The sequence below is a fragment of the Gymnoscopelus microlampas genome (assembly GCF_963454915.1).
Source record: "Gymnoscopelus microlampas genome assembly, chromosome: 19".
Classification (NCBI taxonomy): Eukaryota; Metazoa; Chordata; class Actinopteri; order Myctophiformes; family Myctophidae; genus Gymnoscopelus; species Gymnoscopelus microlampas.
The window spans coordinates 2,817,067-2,832,921 of NC_139956.1; the positions used below are offsets into that span (position 1 = coordinate 2,817,067).

General features: G+C 39.8%; 1 protein-coding gene across 2 annotated transcripts in view; it reads left to right on the top strand.

The window, feature by feature from the left end:
• LOC311034808 (uncharacterized protein) overlaps positions 1-15,855 on the top strand; it is a 39,030-nt gene that overhangs the window by 22,547 nt on the left and 628 nt on the right. For both annotated transcript variants that reach the window (XM_084042820.1, XM_084042821.1), the window contains 9 exons: positions 7,202-7,519; positions 8,461-8,775; positions 9,971-10,081; positions 10,331-11,362; positions 11,480-11,640; positions 11,720-11,940; positions 12,240-12,369; positions 12,879-12,979; positions 13,291-15,855. The exon at positions 13,291-15,855 is cut by the window's right edge and continues 628 nt beyond it. In XM_084042820.1, the coding sequence (XP_083898946.1) occupies positions 7,202-7,519; positions 8,461-8,775; positions 9,971-10,081; positions 10,331-11,362; positions 11,480-11,640; positions 11,720-11,940; positions 12,240-12,369; positions 12,879-12,979; positions 13,291-13,501 (2,600 nt within the window). In that variant the 3' untranslated portion in view covers positions 13,502-15,855. The remainder of the gene's footprint in view (positions 1-7,201; positions 7,520-8,460; positions 8,776-9,970; positions 10,082-10,330; positions 11,363-11,479; positions 11,641-11,719; positions 11,941-12,239; positions 12,370-12,878; positions 12,980-13,290) is intronic.

Sequence of the window (15,855 nt, forward strand, 5' to 3'; positions counted from 1 at the left end):
TCCTGCATCATCAGCTTGGCAGGCAGAGCAAATGGTGCCAGAAATCCCAAAGGGTCATATATTGAGCCGACCACAGACAAGATGTCACGTCTCGTGTGTGGCCTCTCTGGTGCAGCAACTGTGAACCTGAATACATCTGTCTCAACACACCAGTGTAATCCCAGGGCTCTTTCAACTGGTAGACTGTCCTTGTCCAAGTCCAACTCCCTGAATTCCTTGGCTCTGTGCTCCTGTGGAACAGATGCCAATACAGCACGGCTGTTGCTGATCCATTTGGATAAGATGAATCCACCCTTCTGGCAGAGAGCAGTCAGTTCTTTCACCAGTTGTACTGCTTCTCGCTCCGTAGGCATGGATTTCAGGCAATCATCCACATAGAAGTTGTCGTTCACCGTGTCCGACACCCCAGATGGAAAGTGGGCTCGGTTGTCTTCAGCAGTCTTCCTCAAAGTGAAATTTGCACAGCTAGGTGACGACACAGCTCCAAAAAGATGTACCTTCATTCTGAATTCAGCCAGATCTTGCTGCACATCACCATCAGGCCACCATAAGAACCGCAGGTAGTCAACATGTTTTTCAGACACCTTCACCTGATGGAACATGGCCTTGATGTCCGCCATCAAGGCAACCGGTTCCTGTCTGAATCTGATGAGGACTCCAATAAGTGAGTTAGTGAGATCGGGACCTTGGAGCAGTTGACAGTTAAGTGATGTTCCTTTAAAGACTGCACCGCAGTCAAAGACGACTCTCAAGGTGCCTTTCTTTGAGTGATGCACACCATGATGTGGGATATACCAGAGCTTTCCATCACTTCGATTCAGCTGGTCCACTGGCACCAATTCAGCATAGCCACTGTTTATCATGTCTGTGAGGAAAGATGTGTATTCATCATGGAACTTTTCATTTTTGTTGAACTTGCGTTTCAGGCTCTGGATGCGTTGCTCTGCGATACAACGGTTGTTTGGCATGATGGGATCTTCTTGTTTGAAAGGTAAGTTTAGGCAGTAATGTCCATCTTTTATCCTTGCTGAGTGGTTTACAATATCAAGGAATTTGACCTCTTCTCTTGACATTTCCTCTGTTTCTTTACTGGCTCTTTCACTGAAATCCTGATTGTACTGTTTGACAAGTAGCTCCTCTAGGTTTAGAATAGATATTCTATTGACAGCAGCAGCAGGGCAGCCATTCTCATCCCTGATGGTGCTGTCTCCTCTCAAGGGACCATACATGACCCACCCCAATAGGGTCCTCACAGCGTATGGTCCATCTTCCTGGCTATTGACCACCTCCCAGGGTTCCAGTACCTTTGAGGCGTTTGTGCCGATGAGGAGGTCAATGCCAGAGTCTATTTCAGGTATTGTGATATGGTTCAGATAGGGCCATTGTGACAGGTCTTGTTGATTTGGGATGTTATGTTGTGAAACAGGCATGGTTTTATGAGTAAACACATCAGGGAGTGGTATGAAATCGTTTGTGTCCATTTTGGCTATTTCCAGACCGGTGATATGGTAACTGGACTCAGGCTTCACTTGATTCATGGTACGGAGTAGAATATTGGTTTTGTGTCCGGGAATGTTCAGCCTTCTCATTAGGTTCTCAGTACAGAATGTAGAAGTGCTTCCATGATCCAAAAAAGCATAGGTTTGCAATACTGTGTCTCCCTTGTGGCTCTTCACCTGAACAGGTACGATTGAGAAGATGGAACTTTCATCACCGGCCCCAATATGACCACAGGTGTGAGGCGAGATGACAGTATTGCTTTCTATTGATTTCTGTTCCGTTTGTTCAATGTGGAGCATGTCAGGATGATTTTGTTTACATTTATCACAAGTTAGACGACTTCTGCAGTTTCTGCTTATGTGTCCTCTCTTCAAACAGGCAAAACAGACTCCCTTTTCCTTTAAGAAGTCTATCTTCTCTCTATGTCTTTTCTTCATCATCTGTGAACACCGCTCCAAAGTGTGACCAGTTTTACTGCAGAACAGACAATAATTCTGAGAGCTGATGAATACATCTTTCTCCAATCCATTTGACTCCATGGCTGTTTTTATGGGTGATAATGTTGTTGCAAAACTGCTTCTTTGACTTGACCTTTCTTTTGGCTTGATGATGGTTTTGCTGGTTGGGCTCCTAGCATCCTGGATGTTTCCAAACAGCGGGTCAGATATTATTTTTACATGTCGTTCAATGAATTTGACCAGGTCTGAGAATTTAGCACGATGTCCATGCTTTTCCAGTAGCTCACATGCCTTGTTTCTCCAGTTTTCTCTGAGCTTGTATGGTAGTTTCATTAGAATGGTCCTCATGTGTGAAACAACATTCAGCTCCTCCATATAGGCTATGTGTTCCATTGCATTGCAACAGCCTCTTAAGAAGAGAGAGAATGCCTCCAATCCTTTCACATCCTCTGGCTTAATAGCTGCCCAGTTAAAAACCTTTTCCATGTATGCAGTTGCAATTTTGTGCTCATTTCCAAAATGTTTTTTTAACAGATCTTTTGCCCTGTCATAGCCTTGTGATGATAGTAGATGTTGGCAGCTGCGGACCAGTTGTTTTGGATGCCCTCTTGTGTATTGTTCGAGGACGTGTAGGCAGTCACTGTAATTGTCAGTCTTGCTTTCCACTCCTCTTTCAAATGCTCTGATAAACCCTTCATATTCTAATGGATCACCATCATAAACAGGGATATCTCTTGGTGGTAAAGTAGCATACAGATTCTGTTTAACCAATAACGCAGTTATGTCATTCTGTGCAGTATGAATGACATGACTTTGAACAGCCTTTTTTCCATGAACCTGTACATTTTCAGTTTGATGTGTTATATTTTGGGTTTGAACATTTTGCCTGGGGAGAGAATATTGTATTAGGGGTGTCATGTAGTGAGCTTTGGCAGAGTTTTCCTGAAGTGATTGTTTTGGCCTCACAACCTGTGGATGGGAGGGAGGAATTGTGGTTTCCATTGTCACATTTATTTTTTGTTGTTCAGGTAAGTATGTATTTGCATTGAATGTGGTTGTTTCCCTTGGAGCAGCAGCTCCTTTCCTTGAGTTTGTCTTGCTTGACACTCTAGATGAACTCCTTGATCCCATTGTTTCCAGTATGTTTGCTTTTGCATTTGCTGCTGCCAGTTGAGTTTCCATTTCTAATTGCTCCTTCTGCATTCGGAGTTGTTCCTGTTGCATTTCAATGTCATGTTTTTTGTGCAATGCAGCCATCTGTTCCGTGAGAGCAGCCCTTTCAGCCTGGGCAATGATGCGAGCAGATGCAGTTGAAGATGTTTTTGATGCAGTGGATTTGTGAGTGGATTTTGACTTTGAAACATTTGATACACTGTCATCGGGTCCAATATCATCAGAATGTACTGTACTTAGCATTTCACTTTCCACAGTGACCTGTGTTTCCTTTTCAATAGTGATATGCATTGGTGGTTCATTCGGAACAGTGACATGTATTTTCTGTTTCACCTCTGAGATCCACATTTGTACATCCTGCACAAAAGCTTCCAAAATATCAATTTTTGGTCGAAACCATGCATTTTGTCTTTCAGTTTCCTCCTCAGGTAGTGGCAACTCCACTAATGAGGAATGACTTTCTCTTGCTTCTCCACACAGATTGATTAATTCCTCCAAATGACATTTTACTGCATTTACATTTTCATTGGAATTCATGAGCTCTTTCAATGTCTCTCTGGATTTAGCAGCCTTTTTTACACACAAACTTCTTGTCTTCTGACATTTTTCAATCAACATTTCCAAGCCCTTGCTGGTATGTTTGATAACTCTTTTTTCCTTTTCAGGATCCTGTCCAATGTCGCCATCTTGTGGCTGGGCATCTCCATTGCCCCCAGACATGATTGTTCATTCACAATTTTCCAACAGCTTCTGCGTTCACAACTCACCCTATAGAGCTGCGCAGGTGTTTCCAATCACCCTAATCGGCAGTAGCGTTGGCTGTGAAACAATCTGTCCTGAGTCCTTTGATGTCCACTCTTCTTCACTCGTCCTCGTAGAGCGTCGTTTCTACTGAATGTAATAGCAATTTCATTCCTCCTTTGTTTGAATATTGCACATTACTTCACAGGTGGTGAATGGAGTGATCCTACGCAGTAGAAAATAAATAAAACATAACAGATGGAAGTCCAGTCCAAAAATCCAGGTTTAGGTGCATTTATTGTAGTTTTGCAGTTTGAAGTGAACATACCATTGAATGCAGGGTTATTTCTTGTGGTTCTGTCTGTTTGCTCTTGTTACTACTGGTAGAAACGGTGTGGCTCCTAACCACCCTGTGTCCTCAGTCCTATGATCTAACTAATCAGTGCACCTGAGGGCTCTTAAGTAACAAGTAGTGCTGCTCAAACTAGAGCCCGCCACCCAGTGTCGAAAAATAATAATGCTAACTAAGAAATAATATACTACCATCAAAATGGCTCCTACAACAAGTATAATGTTAAGAGGTATATTACTAATAGCATCCAGGAGTAATATACTTCTTGAAATTATACTTGTAATATACTTGTTTTAAAGTGCATTCAAAATATATTTTTACAAAGCACATTAGTAAACTTAAAAAAAGTGTGCTAAATTACAAATTAATTTATGTTAGTATTTAATGTGCTTTGTAGAAATATGTTTTGAATGCACTTTAAAACAGGTATATTAGAAGTAGTATACTTATAAAGTATAGTAAAGCAAACCTTAAGTATAATGCTTTTTCAGTATATTTTTCCAGCCTTATACTATAAATGCACTGATGAAAAGTGTACTTTTACGAAGTAGTACTTAAGTGAAACTTCAATAAAATAGGCATTAACATACTTACAAAAATATATACTTGAACATATTTTAAATAGTTTTTGTGAAAAGTATACTTTTAATAAGCATATTATAGTATATCTTAAAATAAGTGTATATTGAGGATAATTTGCTATGAATATACTTTAAAAGCACTTAAAATATAATAATTAAAAATATATTTAACATTAAATGTACTTAAGTTAAACAACAATTCAACAGTATATGAATAGACTTTTGAAAAGTACATTTTTATTTAATTAAATATATATTTTTTGTTAAGTACACTTTGAACAATGTGCTAAATTACAACTTAATTCATGTTGACATTAAATGTGCTTTGTAGAAATATATTTTGAATACACTCTGATTATATTTGCTAAAATATATTTTGCCTAAAAATGCACTGTTAGTATGCTTTGACAAAAGTTCAAATTGACAATTAACATACTTTTTGTGCTAAAAGTATACTTTAGCACAAAAAAAATACATTTTTTTTTCACTTGGGCTGTCACAGCTAAAATGTATACTGTGTATGTTTTACCATTCTGTCTCATACGGCACTGAGTCGGCTGAAGGTGACTTTACAACACTGGCTCAGCGGTGCCTCTAGTGGCTCAAGTCACCTTCAGACGACACGCCTCCGTCGCTCTGACTTGACTCACTCTGACTTGTTTTCCAATCATACTGGGACATATAGTCACTGTTGGAAAGTAACTAAAGTAACTTAACGAAAAAAGTAATTTTATTACTCACTTCCAGTAACTAGTGATATAACTAATTACTTTCACATTGTGAGTAATAAATATTACAGTTACTATTTTCCAAAAGTAACGAGTTACTATTTTCACGAGCCTTGGTGGTACTGTGGGCTTGTGTCTAGACTTTGTTTATTTTCATTCTGTGATTGTGTGCTGTTTTTGGTCCGTTGATATAATGATAAAATGGATATAAATGTCAAATACAGTATACTGGTTTGAACAATATTAATAGACTATTTGAAATCTAATTTTGTTATAGCCTAAATTATGAAGCACTTTATAAAAACTACACATCTTGTAGGCTTGTTATGTGTAATGCTCAGTGGATTATTTACATGTGTCAAGCCTGACCCAGGTTTTATTTGACAAGTTATAGGACACCAGATTTATAATGATGCACTAAATATCCAGCCTTACACAATGTTTTAGCCTACAATATATAAGTTAATACATTATTTTTGGTAAACTAATTACTGTCACTCAGGTTAATATTGTAGGGCTATTTGTGAAATTGAGAGTGTGTGTGTGTGTGTGTGTGTGTGTGTGTGTGTGTGTGTGCGTGCGCGTGCGTGCGTGCACACCCTGACACTTTTTATTCCTGCCCAAAGCTTGCCTCTTTTTTGGATGAACTATCCCTTTAAGACCAGGAACACATACTGTGTCATTTTACATTTTTAGCTATAAGCATTATTTTATACTTTTGGCTATTAGAAAATAGTAGATCTACAAGCTCATAGCGCGGCACCGAGTGCCGTGCTACGAGCTTGTAGATCAGATATTTTTTTGAAAAATCATGAAAACTTGTGCAAATCTTTGAATATATATACATATTAAAGTGAATATTTTGGAGCTTAACTTATTTAATAAACAACAGAAGTTGTTCAAAGATTATGTCTCATTATCAGTTTGAGCCCAGGTGTGGTTTTCATTTAGTCTGTAAGTTATGAATTCATACACAGTAAAAGTCTTAGTGTTCATTTAATTCTAATGAGTGTACTAATGGAACCAAATGGACCCATCATGTCATGTGTACAGTACACATTTCGGAGTTGAATAACAATGAGGATTTTACAATGTAGGCTGCAGAAAAGAGAAAAAAAAATAACTGCTAATGTTAAAGATGCAAATGAAGACTTTTGGGGAGAAAGGATGCAATTACTAAAAAAATTATGTAATAAGTATCGAGTGACTTTTGGCAGGGAGTAATTACTGTTTTAAGTATTTTTTTCCAACACTGCATATAGTGTGTGTGTGTGTGTGTGTGTGTGTGTGTGTGTGTGTGTGTGTGTGTGTGTGTGTGTGTGTGTGTGTGTGTGTGTGTTTGTATGTATGTATGTATGTATGTATGTATGTATGTATATGTATATGTGTATGTATGTATGTATGTATGTATGTATGTATGTATATATATATATATATATATATATATATATATATATATATATATATATATATATATATATATATATATATATATATATATATATATATATGCATACATACATACATACATATATGCATACATACATACATACATAGTGTACAGTCTAATGTCATGTCAAATCTTTATCATGAGGACACTCCTGCATGTAGGTAAGCTTTCTTTCAGGATGATCATTGTCATGTTTTAATGTTTTTCTTCTCATTCAGTTGTTTATCCAGTGAGGCTGGTTGGTGGTTCAGACTCCTGTTCAGGCAGAGTGGAGGTGTTCTACCGTGACAGATGGGGGACGGTGTGTGATGATGAGTGGGATCTGTATGATGCCCAGGTTGTGTGTAGACAGTTAGGATGTCCACCAGCTGTGTTAGCACCAAGGGGAGCCCACTTCGGACACGGTGATGGAGACATCTTGTTGGATAATGTCAGGTGTTCAGGCAGTGAGTCGCAGCTTTCACAGTGCAGCCATAGCGGGATTGGACAGCACAACTGTGGACACAGTAAAGATGCTGGTGTTGTTTGTTCAGCAGGTAAATATGATTTTTATTGCAATTCATAATGATGTTTGTATGTGTGTTGTCATTCTATCCTATATTAAAATTAGTTAAAGGGAGGACCTTGTATTGAAATGTACTTTCCTGTGCTTTTTTTTGCAAACTAAAAGAAAAGTGTTCAATCAATCAAAAAAAAAAGTGAGATTTATTACAGGCACATCTTGTACGTTGTAATTGCATAATATGTATTTATTTCAATAGCCATATGCTGTCTGATGCAGGTATTTAATAATATTCAACAGGTTGGTTTCTGCTAAATTACTGTAACAATTCAATACAACATAAATAAGTATGATACTACTATTCTTAATGTAACTGTACAGAAGATTGAAATATCACCTTGAACTGAGCAATATTCACTATCAGTGGTGTCAGTCAGTGACTCATCCACTGTCACAGCTAAAATGCACTGAGTATGTTTTACCATTCTGCCTCATACGGCACTGAGTCGGCTGAAGGTGACTTTACAACACTGGCTCAGCGGTGCCTCTAGTGGCTCAAGTCACCTTCAGACGACACGCCTCCGTCGCTCTGACTTGACTCACTCTGACTTGACTCACTCTGACTTGTTTTCCAATCATACTGGGACATCTAGTCACTGTTGGAAAGTAACTAAAGTAACTTAACGAAAAAAGTAATTTTATTACTCACTTCCAGTAACTAGTGATATAACTAATTACTTTCACGTTTTGAGTAATAAATATTACAGTTACTATTTTCCAAAAGTAACGAGTTACTATTTTCACGAGCCTTGTGTATATATATATATATATATATATACACACATACATACATACATACATAGTGTACAGTCTAAGTGTCATGTCAAATCTTTATCATGAGGACAGTCCTGCATGTAGGTAAGCTTTCTTTCAGGATGATCATTGTCATGTTTTAATGTTTTTCTTCTCATTCAGGTGATTATTCAGTGAGGCTGGTCGGTGGTTCAGACTCCTGTTCAGGCAGAGTGGAGATGTACTACAGTGGCAGATGGGGGACGGTGTGTCATGATGGTTGGGATCTGGATGATGCCCAGGTTGTGTGTAGACAGTTAGGCTGTCCAACAGCTGTGTCAGCACCAGGGAAAGCCCACTTCGGACAGGGTGATGGAAACATCTGGTTGTCTCATGTCAGGTGTTCAGGCAGTGAGTCACAGCTTTCACACTGCAGACATGGGGGGATTGGAACCCACAACTGTAAACACATTGAAGATGCTGGTGTTGTTTGTTCAGGTAATAAATATGAATTGTATTGCAATCAATAATGATGCTTGTGTGTGTGTTGTCATCCTATCCTATATTACAATTGGCTAAAGGGTGAACCTCTGACATCACACTCATGTCACCATGACTCAGCCATAACCATATAAGGAGTTCCCAATACAGCTACACCCCATGTTGAGCTCATAGGACTAGATAGTACAATCCCTTAGATTGACACTTGCTCTTAGCATTAGCCTAACGCCAGTGGTGCAAAGTAACTAAGTACATGTACTGAAGTACTGTACTTAAGTACAATTTTGAGGTTTTTGTACTTTACTTGAGTATTTCCAAATTCTACTCCACTACATCTCAGAGGCAAATAAATATTGTACTTTTACTCAATTTCTATTATTTGACCACTTTAGTTACTAGTTACTTTGTAGATTTAGCTTACAAAACATACACACAACTTCAGTCCTTAAACTTTGGCCATTTGAAAATAGCAGATCTACAAGCTCACAACGCGTACTCAATTACAATACTTGAGTAAATGTACTTACAGTACACCACTGGATGTACAATACAGTAGGTGTGCCCTGGCAGATTTCTTTTTGTGAAACATTGCTCTACATGTATTCAGTAAACATGTTTAACTTTAAGACCTTAAAGTTAAACATGACAGATTTACTAAATATATGTATATTTACACTGTTACATACAGAGAAGTGGGGACTGATAACATGTATTATAAGAGGTGAATATGAGGGTGTGTGTGTGTGTGTGTGTGTGTGTGTGTGTGTGTGTGTGTGTGTGTGTGTGTGTGTGTGTGTGTGTGTGTGTGTGTGTGTGTGTGTGTGACTGTCCTCTAATTGTCATATTTGGTGTGTCTCCTGTAGAGAGCAGATTTAACCCTCTAACACATCGGGTGCCAGAGGTTTATTAACATATTATACGTTCAGGGCATGCTATTCTTCCATCCACTTACGTTGATATGTTTCGTGCTGTAGAAGCCCCTACACGGGCGTGCATGTAAACAAGCGTGCGTGCGAGACGGCGGAGGATCCCGACTAACGCCTGGAACAATAATATTTCCAACACGATCCTCCATTGCAGAGTGATCGCTGATCGAAAACGTCTCGCTTCCATCACGTTAAAAAGAAATGGAGTTATTAAGCTTTTAGTCAAGGAGTTAACATTGGTTGGGTTCTGACTCACTGTGTTTCAGAGAGTGTGAGTCTCACCACAGGAGTGATTGCAGGGATTGTGCTCACAGTGATCATCATTGTGGTGACAGCAATACTGGGATATTTATACTGGAAAAAGCAGAAGCAAACTAGTAAGTATTTAACTGATTTATTAATATATTTTTCATAGACATTTGATAAATCATTATTCTACTGTATGTATCTATAATGATAATAATGTGGATATAGAAAATTAGTGTGTGTGTGTGTGTGTGTGTGTGTGTGTGTGTGTGTGTGTGTGTGTGTGTGTGTGCGTGTGCGTGCGTGCGTGCGTGCGTGCGTGCGTGCGCGCACAAGGAAGGCTACCTCACAATGTGACGTTTCCATGAACACCATTACAGAGCCAGCAGGATCCATTGAGACGCACAAGAGTCAGGAGGAGTCAGGAGAGCAGCAGCAGCTGAGAGACGACAGAATTCCTGGTCCATCACCAGAACCACGAGAAGGTCTCCACATCGGTGAAAGATGGTTGTTAGAGCAGTTTGCAAACACTGATGACCATAAAGTTACTAAAGTTACATCACCAAAACCACAAGAATGGAGCCCCGTCAGTATAAGATGGAGGCGAGAGGAGCCTCCAAACACTGATGACTCTGATGTTACCAAAGTTACCTCACCAAAACCACGAGAATGTAGCCCACAGTTACAGAAGCCTCCAAACGCCGATGACTGTAAAGTTACCAAAGTTACATCACCAAGACCACGAGATAGGAGCGCCGTCAGTGTAAGATGGAGGCGAGACGAGCCTCCAAACGCTGATGACTGTAAAGTTACCAAAGTTACATCACCAAGACTACGAGAACGGAGCCCAGTCAGTGTAAGATGGAGGCCAGGTAAGCCTCCAAACACTGACTCTGATGTTACCAAAGTTACTTCACCAAAACCACGAGAGTGGAGCCCAGTCAGTAAAAGATGGAGGACACAGTTAGAGAAGCTCGCAAACGCTGATGACTGTAACGTTAGCAAAGTTGGGAGTCTTGTGTTTGGTACAAATGAGGAATTCCGCATCGCAAAGGGAAGTGATGGAAATGAGGTCTTCTTGGGGTTAAGAGATGATGGCACTGAAGTCGCAGTGAAGAGAATGAATAAATTCAACTATGAAGCGCTGAAGATAGAACAAGACTTTTTACGTCTTCCAGAGCTTGATCATCCTTCGATTGTACGATATGTGGACTTTATAGAGGATGAGAACTTTGTTTACCTTGTTCTTCAATTATGTGAATACACCCTGGCACAATACATCACTAAATACAGCCCTCCTGAATTCAGGAGAAAAGAGCTTGCAAATCAGTTTCTAAAGGGTTTAAGTATTCTTCATTGTCATAATCCTACAATTCTCCACCGGGATATCAAGCCCCAGAATGTCTTGATTGGTAAGTGATGAAAGAAAAAGAAAACAAGCAGATAATATGAGAAATCTAAGCAACCTATACTGAATTCATCTTTGCTCGCTCAAAAACCTTTTGGTTATATTGATATACCCCTTGCAGATATTGAAGGCAAGGCAAGATTGGCAGATTTTGGAATAAGCCGAGTATTACATGAAGGACAAACAACCCTGTACACAAAGAATGCAGGAACGAAATGCTGGATGGCAAAGGAGACTGTGGATAAACATGATGTCCGATTTAAAAGAAGCACTGATGTGCAGGTTGTATATGTTTTATTATTCTGGATGAGAATGATTTAATTTTTGACATTAATGTATTAACAAAATGCTCACTGTTAAGGTGGCTGGGATGTTGATATATTACATCCTGTCTGGAGGCGAGCATCCATTTGGAAAAGGCGCTAGATGTGATGGCAACATTCTGGATGGAAAGTACAACCTGGACCATGTTCAGGATGTGGTTGCCAAGGATCTCATCGAGAGGATGATCAATGAAGACCCAAAGAAAAGACCAACAGTGAAGGAATGCTTGGCTCATCCCTTCTTTTGGTCAAACGAGAGGTAAGATAGACAGGTACTCTGGAACAATGCAAATAGGGAATGCATGCCCCACCTGGTTATGCAATTCCCCTTGTACCCTCTGTCTGTCTGTCTGTCTGTCTGTCTGTCTGTCTGTCTATGTCCCCTTTATGACAATATGGAGATCTCTATAATTGTCCGTCCATGTCCATTATATGTCCATATATGGAGGTGCATTCTCTGATATCAAAACACAATTTCAGCTCATCTCAAAGGTACATACATTTTAGTCTACTGCTTTCAGATTGGTCTTTTTTTCTTTGTTTTGTTTTTTTCCCCAGGAGAGCAGAGTACTTGAGAAGGATTGGATATCTAAAGGAAATTGAGAACTGTCTAAATGCTGATGAGGACCTCATCAGGAGGTTAGACCAGTGTGCTGAGCAGGGACAGTTCAACACATGGAAACACAAGGTGACTTTATTACTCATAGTGTGAAGAACAATGGAACAATAGCATTTTGAGCTTTTGTTCTTTTCTCAATTGTATTCCTTCTGTCCTTTATTTCTCTAAGACCCTATTTAATGCCTTTAAGAAACGGTGTACATACCTTTTTCAAAATAGGAATTTATCAGACACTCTTTATCTAGAGTGAGTTACAAGAAACAAGGTAAACCCATACATAGGCTACAGTAGAATGCATAGAGACAGTGACGTGTCTCAGTAAACTAGGATCACAGGTAAACAATGAGCCTAGCATTTGTCTAAACAATAAATTATCAAAATAGTAATCTGTACATTGAACCGTGAGCAGACCAGGTAAACAATGAACTTAGCATATGTCTAAATCTAAATAACATTTTAACCTTGCATATAAAATGATGTACACTTGCTTTGCCAAGGTAACTAGAGCCCAATGGCATACTCACATTCATCATTATGTTCACAAGTGATTTAGATCTTTAAGTTGTATGTGTTTCCAGTTCCCACAGGAGTTGGTCCAGAAGATGGCTGATAAGAAGAAGTCCTATCCTGAGAACTCATTTGGATTGCTGCGCTTCATACACGATCTCCATGAGCAGTAGTAAGTAGAATGAAACATAAAAACAACACAAAGAACAGTCACACCTACATAAGTTGTGCGTGCTTTTGCGTCCCAGATGGCCAGCAGTGGCCCTGCAAATGGAACCAAATGGACTGGTGTGGACTGGTCTGGTTCCTCGTTGTTTGGTTGTAGGGCACTCCCTACCCTTCTTTCTAAAATAGCAACTTTCTGCAATTAATTTAGTCTTCTAACCTTGACACCAGAATTGCCCCCCCCCCCCCCCATGTCTTCTATACATATACTTGTATTGCTCCTAATGTTGATGATATCTATCTGCTTTGTGTTCACAGTGCTGAAGATGTAGCAGGTATTGACCTGATGGAGATGTTTCCTGATCTGTTTGGAGGAGTTTACAAGTTTGCCAAAGACCAAGACTGGAACTCAAGGCCCTCCCTGAAGGACATGTTTACAACACCAGATGCTGTAAAGTCCCCAAACCCTGAGAGCAAGACCAGTCTCAGTCTACCAGTCCAGGAATCAGGACTCGCTGACTCACAGTGACTTGAAGGACTCATGATTGATGAGTCCAATAGACGCATAACTGTGACACATGATTGATGAGTTCAATAGACTCATAACTGTACATAACTGTAATCCCACTGTAGTCTAGCTGATGTCCGTGAGTGAGGGCAGTGGTGAACAGTAACCAAGTTTATTACGCGGCTTGGTTGAATGCTCGATTCTGATTGAATGACGAATTCATCGTTGAACTCAATAACAAACCGTTGTCTAATCAGAGCGCCTGGCTCATATCAATCTGTCTAATCTAAAACTCAGAGCACCTGCTCATATCAATCTGTCTAATCTAAGACTCAGAGCACCTGCTCATATCAATCTGTCTAATCTAAGACTCAGAGCACCTGCTCATATCAATCTGTCTAATCTAAGACTCAGAGCACCTGCTCATATCAATCTGTGCTGCTTGATTTTGTGCCGTATCCAACACGGCAGCCATGTAAACAAACACACAATATCATTTACAGCTGAACATTGCTCTCAAGAATGTTTTTTGAAAACATTTGAAGTGAGGAATAGAACTCTTCCCGTTGGGCCCGGACTGCTGGCCTAGAGGTTCGGGCACCTAGGCTGCAAGGCACTGTTCGACTCCCAATCCCGACGACCTTTGCTACATGTCACTCCCCGTTTCTTTCTCCCCATTTCCTGTCTATGTATGTGTACTGTATATACTGTATACTGTATTGTAAAGCATCCTTGGGTTTTTGAAAGGCGTTATTATTCAAGGAGTATTCATGTTTTAAGGGGTGCAGGCAGCTTATAGTCCGTCTGTCTGTCCGTGAACAGCTAAATCGGTGTGAAACTTTTGGCTAGCAAGGGAATTGGCCTCATGGTGGCGCTACAACAGGCCAATCCATACAGGCAAACCTATATATGTTTTTTTCCCTGGATTCCTTGGATCATGACGCAACTCCCCAGATACCATTCCGATTGACTACAATCGTCTTTCAACATTTGTGGGAGGAGCCTGTTTTGCACAAATCATGAACGCAGCCCCCTCTGCCCAGCTCACTTCCATCAGCTCAAGTGGCTCAGGGTAGAAGAGAAGGCATCATGATGAAGTTGTGCAGAGTGCAGACCTCCATTGAACATGTTTATAGATATGTGTATTATTATACTGGTTTTGTTTTCTATATTGTATTGATGTTGTAGATGGTATATTGTGAATAATTGTGTTTCTGATATATCCCCTAGAATGTGCCCAGTCCACCTCTCAAAGTAACAGATGTTAACGCTAACCCTCCAGAAGTCTCGCAAGACAAGATTTCACCCGTGACGTCATCCACGTCAGTTTGTAAACACTACGCCGGCCCCTTTGGGACAAAAACCCTGTGGAGGGTTTTCCGTCGATATGAACGTCAGATCCCACCAAAAAGAAAAAGAGAAAGCTATTAAAATACGTGATCTAGCGCATGGCCCATAGACTCAGGTTTTTAGCTGCGGTGGACTTGGTATGGCGTTAAGGGGACGTGTGTGTGGGGGGGGGAATATATATTTAAACATTCAACATAATACGGTTTATAACATTGGTGATGGTGTGACTTATCTTATCCCATTAAAGGGATAATCTCCATTAATTCAATGCTTCAATTCAATGCTTCATAGGGTGTTTAATAGGTTGATACAAAATAAGTATTTTTTGGGGGTGAACTACTCCTTTAAAGGACAACTTTGTTTTTTTTTACATGACAATGCTTCTTGTATTATTTTGTAATGATAATAATTAACACTGGCATGACTGAGGTTACATTATCCAACACACAGCCTGCAAAATGGTCATTTTGAACAAGAAATCAAGCTCTCCTATTCGTTACTGTCTCACCTCTGTGCTCCAGACTAGCTGACACCTTCTCACCCACACAGTGGGGGGTTCCATTGTCTTCTAAATAGCCATTAACATCTCAATTGCACTCTGCGCAGTCAGTGAGCCCACATAATGTTGTTGTTGTAGGCAGACACAAACATTATAAAATTAGGCTAACTTGTAATGGTAACTGCAGATTCTGTATGTAAAATCTTTATTTAAAAAAAAGCGTATAAAACAGCGCGATCTGTAGCGTCACACATTAAACTCTTCAGTGAAACATGGAGCCTATATGAACCACTGAAGCCACTGTCTAATTACGTGACTCCAGGGTTAGGGTTAGGGTTAGATTACGTGATCTCCATTGTGCAAAACACATGGATATCTCTTGACAAACCAATATTATATTATATAATATTCACATTATTGTCTGAGCGTAAAGCTCTCATTCTATCAGCTGTTCACGCTGATGAGAAAGCGTCTCCTCTCCTGTCCCTCTCATCTCCTTGTCAGCGTAACAAGTGAACACATCGCT